The sequence below is a fragment of the Phoca vitulina genome, unplaced genomic scaffold, assembly GCF_004348235.1.
Source record: "Phoca vitulina isolate PV1807 unplaced genomic scaffold, GSC_HSeal_1.0 scaffold20, whole genome shotgun sequence".
NCBI lineage: Eukaryota > Metazoa > Chordata > Mammalia > Carnivora > Phocidae > Phoca > Phoca vitulina.
This window is the reverse complement of record NW_022589723.1, coordinates 18,578,140-18,602,258: the sequence shown is the minus strand read 5'-3', so window position 1 is coordinate 18,602,258 and position 24,119 is coordinate 18,578,140. Positions and strand designations below refer to the sequence as shown.

Sequence of the window (24,119 nt, the reverse complement as noted above, 5' to 3'; positions counted from 1 at the left end):
TCTAGAACTTTCTGTTCATGCCATATGTATAAGGAAATAATTACTTCTGGTAAGAGAATACCCCTTTCTTTTCTCTTTTAAAAATTAATGTGAGTAAGGAAAATATCTATGGCCCCCGTTCAAGGTACCACACGTTTCTAATTATCCAAGACCTAGTTATTTTCCAGGGCTATATTTCTATGGCAATACCAAAAATATTATTTTTCATAATTATATTACAGTTGATTTTCAGCTCATTAAAAACATCTGGTAAAAGTAAACCAATATGTGTTTTTATAACCCACAGTGTTCTTAGGTGTTCATTCTGCCCTGGCCCTTTGGCAAGCACACGTGTGTGCGGTGTAAGCACCTCAGTGCCAGGCCGGCCTACCTGTCAGGCAGATGCCCTTGGTGCTGTTGCAGAGGTCCACCATCACTCGGATCTGCGGGGAGAGAGGGTGGTTAATAGCAGCACAGAAGACAGTGGGCCCTGAACTTGACCTTTATCCAGACGAGAGCAGTTATAAAGATTTACAAAGTAACCTCAGGAGAACATGCAAAAGTCTGAGGAAAACTTAACCTCAGCTGAAAGAGAACCTCTTAGAAGACCTAAAGATACATGATAACAGAAGTTCATCTATCAATATTGTCAACCAAATATCCTTGATTTCTATCCAACTCTGAGAAGACAGAGGATGGCAAAGGAATTGCTAAATCCAGCTTTCGAGGCTGTCATGAACCAGCCCTCCAGCATCTGAAGGGCTCAATCTGCATGGGGGTTGAATAAAGAGGGTAGGCTTGGTGGTTGGGAGTAAGCACCTATTAGCTGGGCGAGCACAGGCAAGGTACTCAACCTCTGGACACTTTGGTTTCTTCTGAAAAGTGTAAACACTATAAGCACCTGTCTTGAGTTCTGGCCCTGGCACATGGATGCTGCCCCAGATGGGAGCCATTCTCGTGCCTTGTGGATAATGCCTATTCATCGCTGGATGGCCACCTGCGGTAGGTGGTCGCTGCAGCATGGTATGAGCCTGGTATCTGGTTTCCCCACACCCATTTTGCAGCCCCTTCCCCCCGTCCACTCTCCATGCTGCTCCCAGAGAACATCACAAAAACCAAATCTGAGTGGGTGAGCCCTGATTCACATACTCTTGTGATTCCTTGCTGCCCTAAAGATAGAACAAAAGTCCTCCTTCTCTGGACTCATCTCACACCACTCCCTTTTCCCTTTCTGTCTTCCAGCTACACTTTGCCTCAGTTTGCTCACCCACAAAATGGAGATAGGAACAGTGCTTACTTCTTAGGATTGTTGTGAAGAGTAAGTGAAATCATTTTATGTGAAATTCCTAGAACAATCTCGGAAGCACCCACAAAAGTATCTTCCATTTCGTGGAGGCAAAAGAGAGTGTAGACAGAAGCATGGATTCTGAAGTCAGCCTGCCTATGTTCAAATCATGGCTTTGCCAGTCACAAGCAGTGTGATCGGAGGGCACTTACTTAACCTCTCTGTGCTTCTGTGTTCTTACCTGTAAATGGAGTTAATAGCACCTACCTTATACCATGGTTATGTGGATTAAATCCCGAATACATGCAACACACTCAGAGCAGGACCCGGCACATATAGTAAGCACACGCTATTTATGCTATTGTGTTAGATAGTTCCTTAAACATGCCAAGAATGACTTAGTTAATTTATCAATTTACCATCCAACTGTTTTCAACTTATAGATTCAGTAATTTTTAGACCCCAATAATGTGCCACTTCAAAACTTTGGAGAGAACTTATTAAGAAATGGATTTGAGACAGCTGGATAGACATCTGGGGGGAAAACAAAAAGTTGAATCCTTCCTTCACTCCTTACACTAAATAAGTCCATTAAGCAATATTGATAAAACAGTTAAAAGTGAAAAACAAACTTAGAAAAGCACTGGAAGAAAACCTGGGGAAAAATTTATAATGGCATTAGAGTAGGAAAGAATTTTCCAAGAAAGAAACAACCCCCGTACTATATAGGAAGAATGTATAAATTCGACTGTCTAATAATTTTAAATTTCAGCAAGAGGTGAAATACTATAAGCCAATAACAAATGAGAACTATAGACCTTAGAAAACAATTGCAAAGGGCTAGTATATAAAGAGCTGTTACAAAGCAATAAGGAACAAGAAACCAAAAGAAAAATGGACAGTGGGCTCAAATAGGAAGTTCAGAGAGAAAAAAAAAAAGAGTGCCTCATTTTCACTTACAGTTAAAGAAATACATTCAAATGATGAAATGCTGTTTCCTACTTCTTAGATTTGTTAATAAAAAGGCTAACAGAGCACTTCTCATGGGAGTGGCCAGAAGAGCTGCACTCTCCCGACCTGTTGATCAAGTATGAAGGCATACTATCCCTTTGGAGGGCATTTTGGCAATAACTACTAAAATTTAAGTGGGTCTACCTTCTGATCCATTATTGCACTTTGGGATTTATTCTTCGGATATATTCATATACACGTGAGGAGATAGAAGTACAAAGATGGTCATTGCAGAAATGTGGGCAAGAGCAAAAACAACCTAAATATTTATCAGAGGGTCTTGTGAAATGAAGTGTAGCATACCCATAGAATAAAATATAGTGAAAAAGAATGCATTTAAATCTGTAAGAATGACATTGAAATATCTCCAAGATAAGTGAAAAAAATGCAAAGTACCAAGCAGCATGTGTAACGTCCTCTCATTTATGTAAGAAAAGTGGTGTGCACACAAATGTTTCTATATGCTTCTTGCTTGCTGCTTTCAAGATTCTCTGTTTTTGGCTTTCCAGAATATGTATGGAAAGAAACCTAAAAAGCCTCAAGTGAGGGGGGAATGGAGGACCAGGGTGGGAGGAGGCCGTACTAAACATGATACGCCCTTTTGTTTCATTGGAAATTTTCACTGATCACTCTTTGAATTAACTCTTTCTTAAAAGAACATGTTTTGATTTGAGGGGAAAGATTGTTTTGTCTTCTACCTAGGCTTCGTCTGTTTGCTAGGAGATCCAGAGGAACTGCATCTACTTTGTCAAGTATATCAACAGGTATTTATTGATGGCTTTGAAATTTATTGTGAAACGTACATCTCACAAATATATCAAATGTGCACAATTTAAAGATGAGTCATAAAGCAAACATGTATATTCCGCCCCTCCAGCGGTAAAAAGCTGGAGGTGCTTTTTCCTGTAACATACCAGCCCCATCAACTCTGAGACAAAGTATGCTGTGCAGTGTTCCTCTCCCTTTCATACAAGTCAGAATGCAGAGCTTAGAGAGGTGACATCATTTACTCAAGGTCACATCAGTTGCTCGGAGCAGAGCTGGACTCAGCTCTAGCTCTCCTGATGCCAGGTCTGCTGTGCTTTCGATTATGGCTCTGATGATCCGCTCAACACAACCAGACAGAAGAAATTTCGACTCGTTATTTTTAGTCATTTTCATAAATGAATGTAATCAGCTGCACTATGGACAAGATTTATTATCTTAAAAAATGTATAATTGCCCATTGAGAGAACCATTAAAGACTTCACAATGCTTCATTTGTTGCCTGGGGGATCACAGCAGAGGGAGTAGTTTGAAACAACAGAAGCATCAATAGGGAAAATTAGCCTTTCTCTTTCCTCCTCATCACCGGTCTGGAGTAGGCACAGTGTCTATAAAAGATGACAAAGAAAGAATCTTCATTTCCTGACCTTTGGGCTCCATTTATATGCTAAATATCCATTCAGATACATACCAGTAAATTGTGTTAATCTTGGTGCAGAAATACTCCTCTAACAGACTTGGGCTATATAGAACGTTGTACCAGGGGGAAACATAGGGTATGAAAAGTTGTGGCCATAAGAAAGTCAGAAACTGTCTTTTCTGATAGTGATTAAGAACTTGGATCAGAATAAGAAAATTCAAAATTGGTTGTCACACAACCTAGGTTGCCAAATTACGGAATCACATTTGGTGTAGAGAGCTTTCTAAATCTTAATGTAGGACTTGAGAATGGTGACGCTGGAAGAGAACTTATAGCTCATTGTCCTGGGGTGTCAGGCCCGATCCGTCCAAGATGTGGCCCTGTCCCCTCCCAGAGTCCGGCTCCCACCACTTTCCCCTGTCACTCTGCTCCAGTCACACTGACTGTCTTCTCTGTCTTTGCTGTGCCTGTAGGCAGTGCTCACATCTTTGCTGAGACCTCAGCCCAAATGTCACCTCATCAGGAACACTTTCCCTGACTCCCCAACTGAAAATAGCCCTAGGGGCCACTTTCCATCACCTCACCTGGATTTTTGTCTCTGTAACGCTCATCATTATCCAATATTATCTTACTTATGTCTTCATTTATTTATTATCTGCCCCTGCCTTGCAAAGAATGGAAGCATTTTAAGAGAATTTGCGCTTTGTTTTGTCTCTATCCTCTGTGTATTAAATACACACTCTCCGCTGGGGAGATACAGTTCAAGGAAGACAGTACGTCAGTGGTCTCCAAAGGAGAGCTTACCTTGACAGAAGGTGACAATAAATTGCTAACCTGGGTTTATGATGTGAGAATCTGATGGTGTTGGGAAGAGGATGGGTGAGTTGCAGAAAAAGCTCCATAGCAGCAGTGGAAAGGCCCTCCCAACCCACAGACACTATTTGGAGGACACATTTTAGGGGAACCAATGTCTGTCACCCTCAGTGTAATATAAAGAATGGTACCCCTGAGTGCTCAGGCTTAGTGCACCCTTGGTCAACATGTCACCGAGGCAGAATCATCTCCCCAGGAGAAACACCATGGCCTGTCGGGGTCATCTCTCCCCAGTAGGAAGATCAATACAGTAATGGACAGGGACACGCTGTATGGGGACTTGTTCTTAGCAGTGACAACATATGGGGGATGGGAGAAAAAATAGCCAAAAATGGGAGGGAGGGCCTCGGGTTCCTCCCCATGACGGTTCTTGGCTTTGCTTGAGAAAGAATTCAAGAGCAAGTCATTTAGAAGGAGGGCCAAAGATTTATCAAGTATAGAAGTAAGAAAGGAGCTACTTCATAGACAAAGTAGCAGCCTCTCTTAGGAGGATCCCCCTTTGCCTGTAACCAAAAGCTTTATATGTTTTTAAAATTAGTTAAGGGAGGGGCTTACTCTTTAACTTTGGATTTATCATTCACATTGGGCACTTAGTTTTTCCATGGTCCTAGGGTTGTGAAATTACCTACGGGGAACAATTTTAAGAATGTCCAGCTTTTCGCTGTGAATTGTGCAAGACTGTTGAATCTCAGATCTGTACCTCTGAAACAAATAATGCAATATATGTTAAGAAAGAAAAAAGAAGAAGAAGAATGTAGCAGGAGGGGAAGAATGAAGGGGGGGAAATCGGAGGGGGAGAAGAAGCATGAGAGACAATGGACTCTGAAAAACAAACTGAGGGTTCTAGAGGGGAGGGGGTTGGGAGGATGGGTTAGCCTGGTGATGGGTATTGAGGAGGGCACGTTCTGCATGGAGCACTGGGTGTTATGCACAAACAATGAATCATGGAACACTATATCTAAAACTAATGATGTAATGTATGGGGATTAACATAACAATAAAAAAATAAAAAAAAAAAAAAAAAGAACGTCCAGCTTTTGTGGCTTTTATCGTCTGGTGGTCTTCCATGAGTCAGATCTTCTGACTTTTTTTTTTAATGACTTGCTGGTTTTTAAGTGAAGGGTCAGCCTAAAACCAAAATGGCTTTACTTTGGTTAACTTATCTCCTGCATCTCCCTTCCCTCCTGCCTCAAATTGGCTTGCTCAGGGATCTTACGTAACTGAGTTTCAACTTTTCCAGAAGTGTTAATCCGGGTACAGCAGGTGCTGTTGGCCAAAACACAGACACCTCCCTGCTCCGCTGAAAGGGGGTCAAGGGTCATCCCACTATCAGGAACAACTTTGGCCAGAGAATCTAAGGATCTTTGCTGCCCAGAGAATCTAAGAATCCAAAGATCTTAGCGCCAGATTCTGCAATAATTTCAAGAATGAAGAAGTAGCCTCTACATTTATCTCTAACCAGGGAGGTAGGGCAGTTAGAAAATCTCCTAGCCTGAAATAAAAGGCTGCTCTAAATTCCAGAGGTTACTCACCTTAACAATAGCCTGGGAGATAAAGATGGGGGCATTATCTTTCTAGGCCAATGCCAGGGTAAAAGGCAGGAAAATAAGGAGAAAGGGGTTCATGCTTAATTAACGTATGAAGTCTCGATCTGTCCTCTTGGGTGGAAGCAGTCCATCTTGATTTCAGCTGCTCTTCTTCCTTGTCCATCTGACTTAGAGGTCTCCAGATTCTCTACAGGTGGAATCTTCTTTAGCTGTGTGATGTGTACCCAAGGCTCAATACCTTCTAGTTTCGCAACAGTGTCAGTGGACAGGAGCCCTGGGAAGATCACCTTTCCAATGGGGCTTGAGAGCCGTCTTTTTCAGAACACCCAATCACCAGGCTCTCACCTGTGAGCAAGTTAGATTCTTTGAACTGGGACCTGGGAAGCCTTCTTTAACCTACTGATGATGGGCTTGAGTAAAGAGATTAGAGACCTATCATAGCTGGTCATACTAGCATAAGATGACAAGGGATAAGCAGAAGGTTGTATACTGATCAAATTTTAAGAAGTTTGTAAGGTTTTTGTTAAGGCTGTTCAGGATATATCATATGCCCTTGTTAAGGCATATGAAATGTCCTGTGAAGTGGGTGCCTCAATCACCGGAGATCGTGAAAGGTATATCCCAAGTGGGAAACATACTTTTTTAACAGTTTCTTTGCTAGTGTGAGGGCATCAGCCTTGCAGCAGGGGGAAGCTTTAGCTCTTCTGGAAAACACACATATAGTAACAAGAACATATGAATAACCCATATGAAATGGCAGTTGAATGAAGTCCAGCTGCAGGTGTTGAAAGGGTCCAGAGGGAGGTCTGAGGTCTCCGGGAATAAAAACAGACTTTTTTCAGGATTCAGGACAAGTCAGACGTAGCTGGTAGACTGTTGTTGCAATTTTATAGAAGTCTCCTCACCAATGTCTATTCATAATTTGAGTCATCTTAAATGCACTGTGGTGGGTGAAGGAATGCAAAAACAAAAAACAAAAACATGGGGTTTTTCAGGGAGCTGAGAAGCACCAAGGGATCTAGAGTTTCCCATAGCCCCGACTATTCACTTCATTTATAGCCATTGCTTACCCACCTTAATTTCTCTGATTAAGAGCAGATTGTTGCCATGTTATAAGGACATCAAGATGGCAAAAGTCTTACTATTTGTGGAGAAGATTTTTAAGACTCATGTTTGTCCCTGGAATTAAAGAGGTTGTGCTAGAGTTTGGGCACAAGAGTCCTTTTAATTGTTTGTATTTTAAAGGTTTTGTTCCCTAAGCCTGGGTTGTAACAACCAAAAATGTCTCCAGACATTACCCAATGTTCAGAGGGGCTAGGGTAGTGGGGGCAAAAGTCACCCTTGGTTGAGAACCGCAGTTCTAAATGTTAGTCACTCCAACCAGTAACCCTGTGCCAGGTTGGTCCTTGGTACCCTCTTGTTTTATCCTCAGGCAATGTAAGAGGTAGGTTTGATTGTTCCCAAGTTACAGAGAAGGTTTCTCTTCCCCAGAATGCTGACTGATTTGCCCAAGAACCCACAGTTAATTAAAGCTAAAGCATGGAATTTAACGGCATTGAGCTGAAGCAAGCGTCCCCAGTGGTGTGAAATATGACCAAAGTCGACCACTATGGATTTTAGGCAAATGTGTTAGCTGTGAATTCTTCTGTGGGATGTCGTTTCCCTGAGCAGATTTCTAGACATGCCATACTGTTGCTTAAAAAACATCACTGGAGGGTGCCTGGGTGGCTCAGTCGGTGAAGCGTCCGCCTTCAGCTCAGGTCATGATTTCAGGGTCATGGGATTGAGCCCTGCATCAGGTTCCCTGCTCAGCGGGGAGCCTGCTTCTCCCTCTCCCTCTGCCCCCCACCCCCCAACTGCTTGTGCTCTCTCTCTCTCCAGTAAATAAATAAAATCTTAAAAAAAATACAAAACACATCACTGGAGTTTTGTTATCCACAGGGTAAAGTCAAACCTTTAGTTAAAGACCTGATATCAACCTACTAGCCCGGCCCGGATGAGAGCCGTTTTCCCTATCTGGGTGCCCCGTGGCTCTCACTGGCATGTTAAGTCCCCCCAGTATTCTCCAGTCCTTCAGGTTGACCCCTGACCTATGGCTAGAAGGAAAGTGGGGTTGCATTCTTTTTGTAGCTGTCCTTCTTGAAATAAAATGTATATCTGCCATAGGACACCTGTATGGTTCAGTCAGTTAAGCATCCGACTCTTGATTTCAGCTTAGGTCATGATCTCAGGGTTGTGAGATCGAGCCCTGTGTTGAGCTCTGTGCTGGGTGTGGAGACTGCTTGAGAGTCTCTCTCCCTGTCTGCCCCTCCCCACCGCTCCCCTTTCTTAAAAAAAAAAAAAAAATGGGTATTAGCAGAATATCAAAGTGGCTCCTGCCATTGGAAGCTAAGTTGAAGACCTCTTAAAAACTTTTCTCTCTTTAAAAGCTTGTATCTTGGGGCACCTGGGTGTCTCAGTCAGTTGAGCGTCTGCCTTCGGCTCAGGTCATGATCCCAGGGTCCTGGGATCGAGTCCCACATTGGACCCTTTGCTCAGGGCAGAGACTTCTTCTCCCTCTGTCCCTCCCTGAGCTCATGCTCTCTCTCTCTCTCACTCTATTTCAAATAAATAAATAAAATTAAAAAAAAAAAAAGCTTGTGTCTTGAAAATTTCAAAGAGCATTGGATTTTAAATCCATTTTCTGGGAGGAGATTAAGTATTTATAACCCATAGAGAGAGCAGATTAATAGATTGCCAAGGCCTGGGGAGGGGGCAGGAAAGGGGCAGTACCTGCTCAAGGGGGACAGGGTTTCTTTTTGGGGCGATGAAAAAGTTCTGGAACTAGACAGTGGTGACAGTTGCACAGCACTGCAAATGTAAGTAGCACCACAAAATTGTACACTTTAGAAGGGTTAAAAGGGTGAACTTTATGTTAGGTGTGTCTAACCACAGTAACAAAGTATCTGTTTAGAAGCTTAACTCTTTTAGGGTATTTTTGTTCCTCCCTTTCCTGGAACAACTCAATATCCTGGGATCAATAAGGAAATACGTTGGGGGATAATCTTAGTTAATATTTCCAACATTACTATGCCACATGAAATTCTCAGGTTGTAGATATTTTTCTGTATTCCGCAGAATTATGACTAACACAGTTTTGCCTTGTATCTTGTTCTGATGGGAAGATACAAAAACTAATGTTGTTAAAATTGATTTTAGGAGCTTCACATGTAGTTATACTTAATTTATAGTAAAAGAACAATATTGTCCCAATTTACAGGTGAGAAAACTGAGCAACACTCTTCTTTATATTTGGAACTCAGAATCTAGGGGGCCATCCAGACATTTCAACTACCATTTACTAGAAAGGTGGACATTGGAACAATGTCTTTTTTTTTTTTAATATGTTAAATCATTTTGGGACTTACTTTCCACAATATTAAATACAGGATCAGTTGGGGATGGTGTCTAATATTGGGGTGAGGGGTTTAGAGGGGAGGTGGGGTAAGAAGTTAAACTAATCTGGTTCAGAAGAAAAAACTAACTAAAAAACAATAAAAAGATCTCATTCCCTTTTATTTTTTTTCCTTCAGTCTCAGGTGATTGTGGGCTGTGTTTATGTTTCAAAGACATGATAAAATGTATACATCAAGGGACAGAGAAAGAATATAATTTCTTCTAAGAAGGTCTTGGGTTTCCTAAGGTCAATAATTTACAAGTCTTTTGAGATAAACAAGGAAAGTTTTGGGATTGTTAAAGGAATAGGTGAATTTTGAATTGCCTCTAGAGCTAACTTCTGTTTTGTGAAAAATGTGTAACATTAGGATCATTGCTCTGTATTCCTCCAAGAATTGGCTTATAACTGAAATACATCATAGATTGATCCACCTATGCAACTACATTATTCTCAATTTCTTTCTTTCCTTTTGGGTACAAACTTCTAATTTTAAATTCTTCTGGCAGTATTGCATAACTTCCCTCGGGTATAAGACAGGTCCCCAAAGAGGGTGCAAAGAGCCACTCCCAAACACAGCCCAAAGAAAGAATCAACAATCTGCTTGTCCCAGTCAGGCAGAAAGCCAAACCCATTTATGCAAAACAAGACAAGCTAGAAGGCAATAAAAAATCTTGGGAAAGAAAGGATCAACAAACAATGGTTTTGGATTTGGAAAGGAAGGCACAACGTGATATTTTATCTTCCTCTCCTAACTGGGTACTACAGGCAGTAATTCAGAAGAACTGTTTCTGGTAAGAATTTTCACCTCTCACTGGCTTCTGCGAGAGTTCTTTAGATCCCTTCGGCCGGCTCTGGTATCTACCAGTGTCCCCTGGGCTGTTTAAAGGAATAATTAGCAGCTTGCAAGAAAACCCCTCAATTTTGTCAACTTTGGGAGGGGCCCATTTAAGGGGGCCCTCTTTTGAAGGTAGAGATGGGGGTATCTCTAAGGCCATTAATTTGGCAGTCTTTTGTTTACAGTTGTATTGTCTTTTCAGAGTGGAAAAACAATTCAGACACAGGATTAGTAGAATGAGTACTCAAAGGAGGAAAAAGGAGAGCAATAGGAGTGACCTCAGTCTTACGGTTTTTTTTTTTAAAGCTACCTCTTACATCTTTAATTTTTCTTAAGCCTTTTGCAATGAATCTTTTGATGAGCTATATTGGAATTTTGAAACCTTGTGGAGACGTCTGCTTGCCAATTAAAACAGGTATCCCGTTCTGTTTAATTTGGCACCCCTTGCTTTCAAGTGTACTACTTAAATGATCTTATCCAATTGGAACATTCCCCATTATGGCCATAGTGTTTCTAGGTTGTATTTCCTCTGAGGGCTGGCAGCAGTTTGGTAGGACCCTAGCTGCAAATGGAGTTAACTTACATTTCTGTCTGTCATTACATATCTAGCCATACATGGGGCACAACTCACATTTCTGTTTGGCCTTATTTTGGGGCCCCCAACCTGATAGTTACCAAGCCAAGTTCTTGAGGATATAAAATAAGCCCGTATATTTTTATAACTTCCAAGACCAAAATTCTAAGATATAAAATAAGCAAGTGTGCTGGAAGGTGGAGCACTTAACTCTAGAATTGAAGGATATTAGCCAAGACTTTATTTACACAATACAAGACAAAACAAATATGAGCCCCTAAACACAACAGCAGTAACCAAAAGATGGCACCATGGACTGGCCAAGAGAAGGCAATGTATGCCACCAGTATTCCCAGCAGGGACTAAACCAGCAAATGGGGACTGTAGACTGGAAGCGGGAAGGGATTCCACCATGCAGCTGTGGACTGAACCAAGGGCTAAGGACTGGTGCTCTGTTAGAGCCTCCTGTCAGTCTAGACTGACCTGTTAACCCTGGACTAGAAAGCCAATTAAATGGTAGCTCAAACACAAAAAACCAAGAGTGACTCACCAATGGCCCTCAGAAACAGCGAGAAACACAGTGAACTCAAAGGGCTTGCAGAGCACCAGGACTGTGTTTCTCGTTGTCCCTAAATGCCATCAGAAGTCAGCTTCAGATCCCACTGCTGCCACCAAATCCGTTAAAAAACAAAATTCAGCTGAGTAAATTTGAAGATTTAATTGGCTTTATTAAAATGATTCATGAATTGGGAGCATCCCATCTAGCAAGTAGAGGGGAGCTCTGCTGAGCTAAACAGAAGAAAGGGTTTTAAAGGCAGAGAGAGGGCATTAAAAAAAGAAGAAGAAAGGAATTTATTAGCAAGGAATGCATTGTTTAGGCAAGGTTGCCTTCTTAAGGGGAGCAGCAGGGGCCTATCAGTAAATTTCCTAGTATTGACCAGGAAATTCCATGTTGACTAGCTAAAGGTTACATTCCTTGGCGGGGGATGGGGGGGTGGTTTGAAACTGCTGCTAGGTTAGGTACTAAGTCTTGGTCTGCTGACTTAGCCTAAGTGATGTCATTTGGGGCCTGCAGTTTTCCTTTTAACCTAAGGATATCATGGACAAGAATGCTCATGGCAACATCGTGATGGCAAAAGCACTTGAATAACCTAAATGTTCGTCAATAAGGCAGTTGTTAAACAGATGAAAAAGAATGAGGTAAAATAATATGTCCTCATCTGGAAAGATGGCCTTAGCGTACTCTTAAACAAGGTGCAGTAAGAGCCACAACACATAATGCAACTTTCTGGTTAAAAAAGGATATCTAGACATGTCTGGATAAGCACAAAGAAGAGCTGGGAGCATCATGAACCAAATCACTAATTGAGATTCTTTTTTCTCCTAGCAGCTGAGACCAGGGGAATAAAAAGGAGATTTTCACTTCTTAGTGTATACAGTTTTAAAAGATATGTTGGGATAATGAGTGATTTTTACTTTGTTAGGTGTTTAGTAATTTAGGGGGAGAGAAGAGAGCATGCAAACATTATGTGAACTCAAAAGATGGGTCTGATGGGAGGAGGAGCAAGATGGTAGAAGAGTAGGAGACCTAAATTTCGTCTGGTGCCAGGAATTCAGCTAGATAGGTATCAAACCATTCTGAACACCTACAAACTCAAAAGGAGATCAAAGAAAAGAATAGCAGCAACTCTATGAAGAGAAAACCGACCACTTTCTGGAAGTGTATATTTTTCTGGGGTCATTGTTACCCTTTTAGCATTTTGTTCTCTCATTCATCTATTCTCCTCTGAACAAAATGACAAGATGGAAAAACTCACATCAAAAAAAAGAACAAGAGGCAGTATCGACTGCCAGGGACCTAATCAATACGGACATTAGTAAGATGTTGGAACTAGAATTCAAAATGACAATTATAAAGATACTATTTGGGCTTGAAAAAAGCATGGAAGATACTAGAGAATCCCTTTCTGGAGAAATAAAAGAACTAAAATCTAACAAAATCGAAATCAAAAAGGCTATAAATGAGGTGCAATAAAAAATGGAGGCTCTAACTGCTAGGATAAATGAGGCAGAAGTGAGAATAGTGATATAGAAGACCAAATGATGGAGAATAAAGAAGCTGAGAAAAAGAGAGATAAACAACTACTGGATCACGGGGGCAGAATTCGAGAGATAAGTGATACCATAAGACAAAACAATATTAGAATAATTGGGATCCCAGAAGAAGAAGAGAGAGAGGGGCAGAAAGTATATTGGAGCAAATTATAGCAGAGAACTTCCCTAATTTGGAGAAGGAAACAGGCATCAAAATCCAGGAGGCACAGAGAACCCCCCTCAAAATCAATAAAAATAGGTCAACACCCCGACATCTAATAGTAAAACTTACAGGTCTCAGGGACAAAGAGAAAATCCTGAAAGCAGCTCTGGACAAGAGGTCTGTAACCTACAATGGTAGAAACATTAGACTGGCAGCAGACCTATCCACAGAGACCTGGCAGGCCAGAAAGGACTGGCATGATATATTCAGAGCACTAAATGAGAAAAATATGCAGCCAAGAATACTATATCCAGCTAGGCTGTCATTGAAAATAAAAGGAGAGATAAAAAGCTTCCAGGACAAACAAAACTAAAAGAATTTGTAAACACCAAACCAGCCCTACAAGAAATATTGAAAGGGGTCCTCTTAGCAAAGAGAGAGCCTAAAAAAAAGTAACATAGACCAGAAAGGAATAGAAACAATATACAGTAACAGTCACCTTACAGGCAATACAATAGCACTAAATTCATATCTTTCAATAGTTACCCTGAATGTAAATGGACTAAATGCCCCAATCAAAAGACACAGGTTATCAGATTGGATAAAAAAACAAGATCCATCGATATGCTGCCTGCAAGAGACTCATTTTAGACCCAAAGACACCTCCAGACTGAAAGTAAGGGGGTGGAAAACCACTTACCATGCTAATGGACATCAAAAGAAAGCTGGGGTGGCAATCCTTATATCAGACAAATTAGATTTTAAACCAAAGACTGTAATAAGAGTTGAGGAAGGACACTATATCCTACTTAAAGGGCCTATCCAACAAGAAGATCTAACAATTGTAAATATCTATGCCCCTAACATGGGAGCAGCCAATTATATAAGCCAATTAATAAGAAAATCAAAGAAACGCATTGACAACAATACAATAATAGTAGGGGACTTTAACACTCCCCTCAATGAAATAGATCATCTAAGCAAAAGATCAACAAGGAAATAAAGGCTTTAAAAGACACACTGGACCAAATGGACTTCACATATATATTCAGAACATTCCATCCCAAAGCAACAGAATACACATTCTTCTCTACTGCCCATGGAACATTCTCCAGAAGAGATCACATCCTAGGTCACAAATCAAGTCTCAACCAGTACCAAAAGATTGGGATCATTCCCTGCATATTTTCAGACCACAATGCCTTTTTTTTTTTTAAGATTTTATTTATTTATTCATGAGAGAGAGAGAGAAGCAGAGGCAGAGGGAGAAGCAGGCTCCCCGCTGAGCAGGGAGCCCGATGCAGAACTCGATCCCAGGACGCTGGGATCATGACCTGAGCTGAAGGCAGACACTTAACCATCTGAGCCACCCAGGCGCCTGCAGAACCCAATACTTTGAGACTAGAACTCAATCACAAGAGGAAATTTGGGAAGAACTCAAATACATGGAGGCTAAAGAGCATCCTACTAAAGAATGAATGGGTCAACCAGAAAATTAAAGAAGAATTTAAAAAATCCATGGAAAAAAATGAAAATGAAAACACAACTGTTCAAAATCTTTGGGATACAGCAAAGGTGGTCTTAGAGGAATGTATATAGCAATACAAGCCTTTCTCAAGAAACAAGAAAGGTCTCAAATACACCTAAAGGAACCCTACACCTAAAGGAATTGGAGAAAGAGCAGCAAATAAAGCCTAAACCCAGCAGGGGAAGAAAAATAATAAAGATCAGAGCAGAAATCAATGAAATAGAAACCAAAAGAACAGTAGAACAGATCAACGAAACTAGGAGCTGGTTCTTTGAAAGAATTAATAAGATTGATAAACCCCTGGCCAGACTTATCAAAAAGAAAAGAGAAAGGACCTAAATAAATAAAATCATAAATGAAAGAGGAGAGATCACAACCAACACCAAAGAAATACAAACAATTATAAGAATGTATTATGAGCAACAATATGCCAGCAAATTAGATAATTTGTAAGAAATGGATGCATTCCTAGAGACTTATAAACTACCAAAACTGAACCAGGAAGAAATAGAAAACCCGAACAGACCCATAACCAGCAAGGAAATTGACAAAGTAATCAAAAATCTCCCAACAAACAAGAAACCAGAGCCAGATGGCTTCCCAGAGGAATTCTACCAAACATTTAAAGAAGAATTAATACCTATTCTTCTGAAACTGTTTCAAAAAATAGAAATGGAAGGAAAACTTCTAAACTCATTTTATGAGGCCAGCATTACCTTGATTCCAAAACCAAAGACCCCATCAAAAAGGAGAATTACAGACTAATATCCCTGATGAACATGGATGCAAAAATTCTCACCAAAATACTAGCCAATAGGATCCAACAGTACATTAAAAGGATTATTCACCACGACCAAGTGGGATTCATCCCTGGGCTGCAAGGTTGGTTCAATAACTGCAAATCAATGTGATACACTACATTAATGAAAGAAAGGACAAGAACCATAGGATATTTTCAATAGATGCAGAAAAAGCATTTGACAATGTACAGCATCCTTTCTTGATTAAAACTCTTCACAGTGTAGTGATAGAGGGTATATACCTCAATATCATAAAAGCCATCTATGAAAAACCCACAGTGAATATAATTCTCAATGGGGAAAAACTGAGAGCTTTTCCCCTAAGGTCAGGAACACGGCAGGGATGTCCACTCTCACCACTGCTATTCAACATAGTACTAGAAGTCCTAGCCTCAGCAATCAGACAACAAAAAGAAATAAAAGGCATCCGAATCAGCAAAGAAGAAGTCAAACTCTCACTCTTTGCAGATGATATGATACTTTATGTGGAAAACCCAAACAACTCCACCCCAAAACTGCTAGAACTCATGCAGGAATTCAGTAAAGTGGTAGGATATAAAATCAATCCACAGAAATCAGTGGCATTTCTATACACCAACAACAAGACAGAAGAAAGAGAAATTAAGGAGTTGATCCTATTTATAATTGCACCCAAAACCATAAGATACCTAGGAATAAATCTAACCAAAGAGGCAAAGAATCTGTACTCAGAAAACTATAGAATACTCATGAAAGAAATTGAGGAAGACACAAAGAAATGGAAAAACATTCCATGCTCATGGATTGAAAGAAAAAATATTGTGAAAATGTCTATGCTACCTAGAGCAATCTACACATTTAATGCAATCCCTATCAAAACACCACCAACTTTTTTCAAAGAAATGGAACAAATATTCCTAAAATTTGTATGGAACCAGAAAAGACCCCGAATAGCCAGAGTAATGTTCAAAAAGAAAAGCAAAGCTGGTGGCATCACAATTCCGGACTTCAAGCTCTACTACAAAGCTGTCATCATCAAGACAGTATGGTAGTGGCACAAAAACAGACACATAGATCAATGGAACAGAATAGAGAGCCCAGAAATGGACCCTCAACTCTATTATCAACTAATCTTCGACAAAGCAGGAAAGAATGTCCAATGGAAAAAAGACAGTCTCTTCAATAAATGGTGTTGGGAAAATTGGACAGCCACATGCAGAAGAATGAAACTGGACCATTTCCTTATACCACACACAAAAATATACTCAAAATGGATGAAAGACCTAAATGTGAGACAGGAATCCATCAAAATCCTAGAGGAGAACACAGGCAGAAACCTCTTCGACCTCAGCCACAGCAACTTCTTCCTAGAAACATCGCCAAAGGCAAGGGAAGCAAGGGCAAAAATGAACTATTGGGACTTCATCAAGATTAAAAGCTTTTGCACAGCAAAGGAAACAGTCAACAAAACCAAAAGACAACTGACAGAATGGGAGAAGATATTTGCAAATGACATATCAGATAAAGGGCTAGTATCCAAAATCTATAAAGAACTTATCAAACTCAACACCCAAAGAACAAATAATCCAAACAAGAAATGGGCAGAAGACACGAACAGACATTTCTGCAAAGAAGACATCCAAATGGCCAACAGACACATGAAAAAGTGCTCAACATCTCTCAGCATCAGGGAAATCCAAATCAAAACCTCAATGAGATACCACCTCACACCAGTCAGAATGGCTAAAATTAACAAGTCAGGAAACGAAAGATGTTGGCGAGGATGTGGAGAAAGAGGAACCCTCCTGCACTGTTGGTAGGAACACAAGCTGGTGCAGCCACTCTGGAAAACTCAAAAAGTTGAAAACAGAGCTACCCTACAACCCAGGAATTGCCCTACTGGGTATTTACCCCAAAGATACAAATGTAGTGATCCTAAGGGGTACGTGCACCCCAATGTTTACAGCAGCAATGTCCGCAATAGCCAAACTACGGAAAGAGCCAAGATGTCCATCAACAGATGAATGGATAAAGAAGATGTGGTATACACACACACACACTGGAATATTATGCAGCCATCAGAAAAACCCAAATTCTTGCCATTTGCAACGTGGATGGAACTAGAGGATATTATGCTAAGCAAAATAAGTGAATCAGAAAAAGACAAGTATCATATGATCTCACTGACATGAGGAATTTGAGAAACAAGACAGAGGATCATAGGGGAAAGGAGGAAAAAATGAAACAAGATGAAACCAGAGAGGGAGATAAACCATAAGCAACTCTTAATCTCAGGAAATAAACTGAGGGTTGCTGGAGTGGTGGGGGGTGGGAGGGATGGGGTAGCTGGGTGATGGACACTGGGGAGAGTATGTGCTATGGTGAACGCTGTGAATTGTGTAAGACTGATGAATCACAGAACTGTACCCCTGAAACAAATAAACATTTTATTAAAAAAAAAAAAGATAGTAGGAAAGGAAAAATGAAGGGGGGAAATCGGAGGGGGAGATGAACCATGAGAGACTATGGACTCTGAGAAACAAACTGAAGGTTTTAGAGGGGAAGGGGTGGGGGGATGGGTTAGCCTGGTGGTGGGTATTAAGGAGGGCACATATTGCATGGAGCACTGGGTGTTATATGCAAACAATGAATTATGGAACACTACATCAAAAACTAATGATGTATTGAATGGTGACTAATATAACATAATAAAATAAAATTTAAAAAAAAGATCATGGAACACTACTTCAAAAACTAATGATGTATGGTGATCAACATAACATAATAAAAAAAAAAAGATGGGTCTGATGGCCCAGCTTTCCCTGGGAACCCAAACATCATACCTTCACAATTATTCCCATCACTTGGAATAACTCAGATGCTTCTAGACACATGAACATAGAATGAACTAGAACAGTTGTCTAGTCCAGTAATTTTCAAAGTATTCATTAGTCACAAGATTTTTCTTTTTCCCACATAAATTGCCAAAACCCAAAATATAAAACAAATAAAAATGAGCTACTCTAGGTGAATTGGGGTGAGGTTGGCCTTATTTATCTGTAAAATGAGAGGTTTGGACTAGACATGATTTCAAATTCTGCTCCACCCGGAAGATGGGGAAGAGGAGGTGGGGAGGGACACCCAGAGACCTAGAGTCATGGGAGGACAGAAGAGAAAGCTGAGGACCAGAGAGAGTAAGTGGGGTAGCTGTTCCAGATTCACTCAGCTGGCTTCCAGAGCTGAGTACTGTTTTCTTTCATATGTACCTTTTCATACCGCTGAGCCTTTGCAAAAGGAACTGTCTGAATTCCACTTGAAATGCAAATTTTTGCTTTAGTTTAGTTTGAATATGAATAGGATATTAGATTTTTACTATTTGAAAATGCATCAATATTAAGAAACCTTTTCTGTGCAAAGTGAAAGGTTTAGTCAAAGTGTTTCTCATCAGAACGAGCACTGCTAACTGCAGTGAGTCGCCACTGTTCATCTGAACACAAAACTTCGTGGTGGTTGGCTGGCTCCCCTCTTGAACTACCTTCCTCTCACCTGTTACTCTCAGAACTGCTTCATGAAAAAGTAAGAGAGCAAACCTGCACATCCGCACCAGCTGCTCTGGTTTGAGCCCTGCTTAAACAATGTATACTGCTGTGGCTTCTCCTAAGTTCCCCAAGTACAGTCTCTGATTTGCTAGCCAGAACACTGTTCAAATTCCAAGCTACCTTTCAGATCTGACCTATTCTGTAACTTAAATTCCATTTTTCTTAGACAATTGAATATTCTTTGTGACGCTCTGTAATTAGGCAAATTGCTGTTATTATGCATATACAAATGATCCTTTAGAAACAGCTCCAGGGAGCCGATAATCAGCCTGCCATTGACTGTAGAGATGGGGCTCTGCATGTGGGGGCCCAGCTGCTGGAGGGTTAGACCACAGGTGTTGGAGGAATCCCTCGTGGGGTCTGAAGCTGAGGTCAGCCACCCTGGACTCATCCCCATGAGAGACAAGAATTCACACTGGGGCCAAGACATGGTGACGACAATCTGCAAATCCCAAAGGGAAAGTGGAGTTTGCCTTGTATGGGGCTGAAATTCTTGGGTATGAACTTGTTCCTGCAGGCCCACAGGAAGATCAGCCAAAGGTCCAGACATTTGTCAGCTCAAATAAGCAAGCCCTGGCCATCCCACACCAATGGCCTTGGGCCTAAATGCTCCTGTCAGTTCATCCTGACTGGAATCCTGAGAGTCCAACTAAACCCTGACCAGCCTTCCCCAAAGACCTCTGTTCCCACTGATTGCCCCTGTTTTGAGGCCAGCAGCATCACCATATGGCTGGTTGTTGGCACACTTCCCATGTGTTGCTCTGGCTTCTTAACCAAATGGGCTCATTGGTAGGGACTGTTTCATCCTTTTTCTGTAAGCCCCACTGACTCATTAGTTCTCTTTCCCAGCATTACAGGGCATTGGGCACAAAGTAGGTGCTCAATAAATACTTCATAATTGGTTACTCAACTGGAAGGAGAATGTACTCCTCAACCAATGATATTATTTCTTTCTGACCAGCAATAACATTGTTCCTGGGAAGTGAACATCTAACATGTGGTTGCCTATCTCTCTTTGTGCCTGCTTATTTAAGATAACTTTATTTTGGCAGACATGCCACTAATGCCTAGAAAACAAGAGCTTGAAGCTGCCAGGATTATCCTACTAGGGTTCCTGAGACATGGCTGTCCCCTTCCTGCCTACATTAACGTCACTGCAAAACCAGAAACAATTGCTATGCCCCTGGTATGCCGGGAAATCACCTAAACCTTTCATGCTCTCTTGAGTAGAGGCACTTGCATGAGCTCTGCACCCAGCTGGTTAGGGCTGGGTCGGCTAGGCAGAGACTGGGGTGCTGATATGTAAGGCAGTCTCAAACATCAGTGAAAATCCAATGCCGTGGGGAAAACATGCTATTTACCAGCTACTCTTGCTTTACTAAGTGGATTAGGATAGGGGTGGAGGCTAGTCAGCCCTCCAAGCAGAAGTTGGACTACTTCTCCTGGAGGCCTTTCTTTTGCAGAGTAGGGTCTGCAGAGCTGAAATGAACTGCTGGAGACCATACAGCCTCCTGCCACCCACCTTCTCACCCTGCCCCAGTCACTGCCCAGACTCTAACAAAATGCCGAACAAATAATTAAGGAGAGCTGGTTTAGAGCCCACCCATAAGCCTTGGCCAGCCCTCTTGCAAGTAAAGTCACAGAAGCTGAAGCAGCTTGGGTTGGGCTCAGGACTCAACAACAGTCCCAGTTGGAAGAGGTGGTTCCAGCAAACATCCTCACCCAATGTCCCTGGCAAAATTGTTTTCAGCTGGGATCAGGGCCTGGGGACATTTATTAACACTGGGAACATCTGAAAATGTGCAGTGCAAGTTCCTGAAGGAGCATTTCCTCCTCCAGGTGTGCTTCGAGGACGTCTTTGGGCTCTGACCTCAGGTCAATCACTGGTGGCAGATATTTGTTGTTTCTTGTTGACCGTGCAGGACCTTGTACAAGTACCCCAGACCCTTGACAAAATAAGACTCATGACAGTGTTTGCCCCAGGGAGCAGCTGGGAGGAGTAATGAAGTCCTCATAAAAACAACTTTAAATGTTTGTATTGGTGTTATACAAAGATATCGTTTCATGATTTGAACATAAATAAGGTGGTTCTACTTTTCGAGAAATCATTAATTCACGCTATTTAAAAAATATATATTAGGCTAAAGTCTAGTTGCTAGCTTTACAATGTAAAACGGAGTAAGATTTATAAAAACAGCCAGACAAATCTATAAGCTTCCCTTCTCCCTCCAGGCACCCCTCAGGCACCAACAAGCCCCAGGTTCTCAGTCTTATCCTGTCTGCAGTTCAAGTAGCTGCCCCTCAGGAATAGCCAGACCTTTTGCTTTTCCTTCTGTTGACAGGCTGGGTGAGAGTCATTGGCAGCAAGGAGCAATGCTCACACCAGTGGGCTGACCCAGCTCCAAAACCAGAAACCTGGTCCACTCTCAAAGAAGGCTCAGAACACATTCTCCCAGTATCTCCTGTGTTCATATCGTTCTTCCACCAGATGGGAGACAGATGCAAATACAGAGACCATGTGACATTGTATCTATCCTGAGACAGTTCTCTCCACAGCCCCCATAAAAAAAAAAAAAAAAAAAGTAGCAGCTTAAATCAAGTTACTAAACTCAAATCCTTGCCCATACTTAAAGAAGTTGTTTTGTAGTGAATTGTCTATTTTCAAATCCAGCAATCTACTGACAAATTCTGGCCAATTGTTTCTTAAAGGGAAAAGAACATTTCTTTTTATTTCTGTATAGTTTAAATACATGCAAATGTAATGGAATAGCTTCCAAACGAAATTATAGGTAACTATGAGAAAATAGAGGTGATGATTTGATGTTAAGATCTTGAGATGGGGAAGAACATTCTAAGTGTAAAAGCAAAAGAAGAACCCATAAAGGAAAGGCTTTATAGATTTGACTACATGAAATGACAAATTTTCAAACCACCTCAAAAGACAAAAAACTCTAGAAACAAAATTAAAAGACAGGAAATACCCAAGGCCAAAAGGTGTGGTACAAAGAACGGGCTTTGGAGTCAGATCCAGCTCCATCTGATCTGAATTCTAGTTCTTTCACTCACTGGCTCTGTGATCTCGAGCAGGGTGCTTAACCTCTCTAAGCCTCAGGGATCTGTCAGCCATGTGGAAATTACCCAAGGCCATGTGTCTTCTTCCCCTTGGTATAATTAAAAGGTGCCTAATTGGGACGCCTGGGTGGCTCAGTTGGCTAAACATCCAACTTTTGATCTCAGGGTCGTGAAATTGAGTCCTGTGTTGGGCTCCATGTTGGCTGTGGAGCCAATTTAAAAAAAAAAAAAGTGCCTAATTGAGCTATAAGCACCCCAAACCAGGTAAAACTCACAATGTCCAGCATCCAATAACAAATTACCAGACCTGCAAAGAAGCAGGAAAACAGAACACATGATGAGGGGGGAAAAAATCAGTCAATTGAAACTCACCCAGAAATGGTATAAATGAAGGAATTATTAAACAAAGACAATAAAAAAGTTATTAGTTTAACTGTATTCCAAATGTTCAAAAAGCTAAAGACAAGACTGAACATGTTAAATAGAAACATAAAAAATATAAAAAACACCTAATTCAAACTTTTGGCAATGAAAATTGCCATTTTCATTCTGGGTGAAAAGTGCACTGAATGGGACTAAAATCAGATTAGACAATGCAGAAGAAAGATGAGTGGATGTGAAGACACACCAATATCAGCTAGCCAAAATGAAACACACAGAAAAAAGACTTAAAAAATGAACAGATCATCAATGAGCTGTGGGACAACTCCAAGTAACCCAACACATGTATAGTTAGAGTCCCTGGCTTGCAGGGTGGGGAGGGGGGTAGAAAAATATTTGAAAAAATAATAGAAAACTTTCCAAGATTTCAAAAAAACTATAAATCTATATCTCTGGCAATTTCAACAAAACCCAAGCACAGGAACCATGAAGAAAATAAGACTAAGGCATATCATAATAAAACCGTTTAAACATGTATTAAAAGGAAAATCTTAGGGGTAGCCAGAGAAAAAAAGACACAATCCATACATAGGGACAAAGATGAGGATAACAACAGTCTTCTTGTTGGAAACAAAGCAAGTAAGAAGACAGTGGGATAACATCTTTAAAGTATTGAAAGGAAGATCAAAATAATTGTCAACAATGAAGGCAAAGACTTCAGACATTTTTATGTTGACCCGTATCATGCTGGACCTAAAACAAACTACCTGCTGTTCAAATGCCTTCTTGCTCTGGCCCAGCACTTGCCTTGTGAACTCTTGCCCATCCTTGGCTCAAATGCTGCCTCCTTCTTGAAACCTTTCCTCACCGCCCACTGGATTTTAGTCTTCCTTCTCTGAGGATCCTATTATCCTTTGCTCTGTGTCATAAGTGTTTGAGGATGTGCCTTTTCCTTCCCACTAGCCAATAAATATGTTGGGGGCTCCTGTCTTGTTCTTCCTTATCACCCACAGTGTGAACCCTTACTGCCCAGAATAGGCACTTAGCATTTGTTATATTAACTTATGTATTACTTAGTTGCTTAAAGGCTTCTGTTAAACTTCTAAGATATTTCTGACTGATTTAGAAGTACCTATTTATTCATCAGCAAACACTTGATAAGCTGGGCCCTGTGCTTATAAAGGTAAGAGAAAATCTCTGGGCACAAAAAGCTCACAATACAACAATTGGTTTAATTTGGTTGTTTATAAAAGATTTTTTTTAAACAGTCTGAGTTTTTTTTTTTATTAACATATAATGTATTATTTGTTTCAGGGGTACAGGTCTGTGATTCATCAGTCTTACACAATTCACGGTGCTCACCATAGTACATACCCTCCCAAATGTCCATCACCCAGCCACCCCATCCCTCCCACCCCCCTCCACTCTAGCAACCCTCAGTTTTTTAAACAGTCTGAGTTTAATATGGAGTGGAGAGATTCTTGGTTAGAGCCTCCCAGTGTCCAGGTAATGAATATCCTCGTATTCAGCATTTCCACTATATCCTGGGGACACTTCC

At 41.0% G+C, this 24,119-nt stretch overlaps 1 protein-coding gene across 1 annotated transcript in view; it reads right to left on the bottom strand.

The window, feature by feature from the left end:
• Positions 1-24,119, bottom strand: part of GLDN (gliomedin) — a 69,685-nt gene that overhangs the window by 32,268 nt on the left and 13,298 nt on the right. The window contains exon 2 of the mRNA XM_032418068.1: positions 371-422. Coding sequence (XP_032273959.1) covers positions 371-422 — 52 coding nt within the window. The remainder of the gene's footprint in view (positions 1-370; positions 423-24,119) is intronic.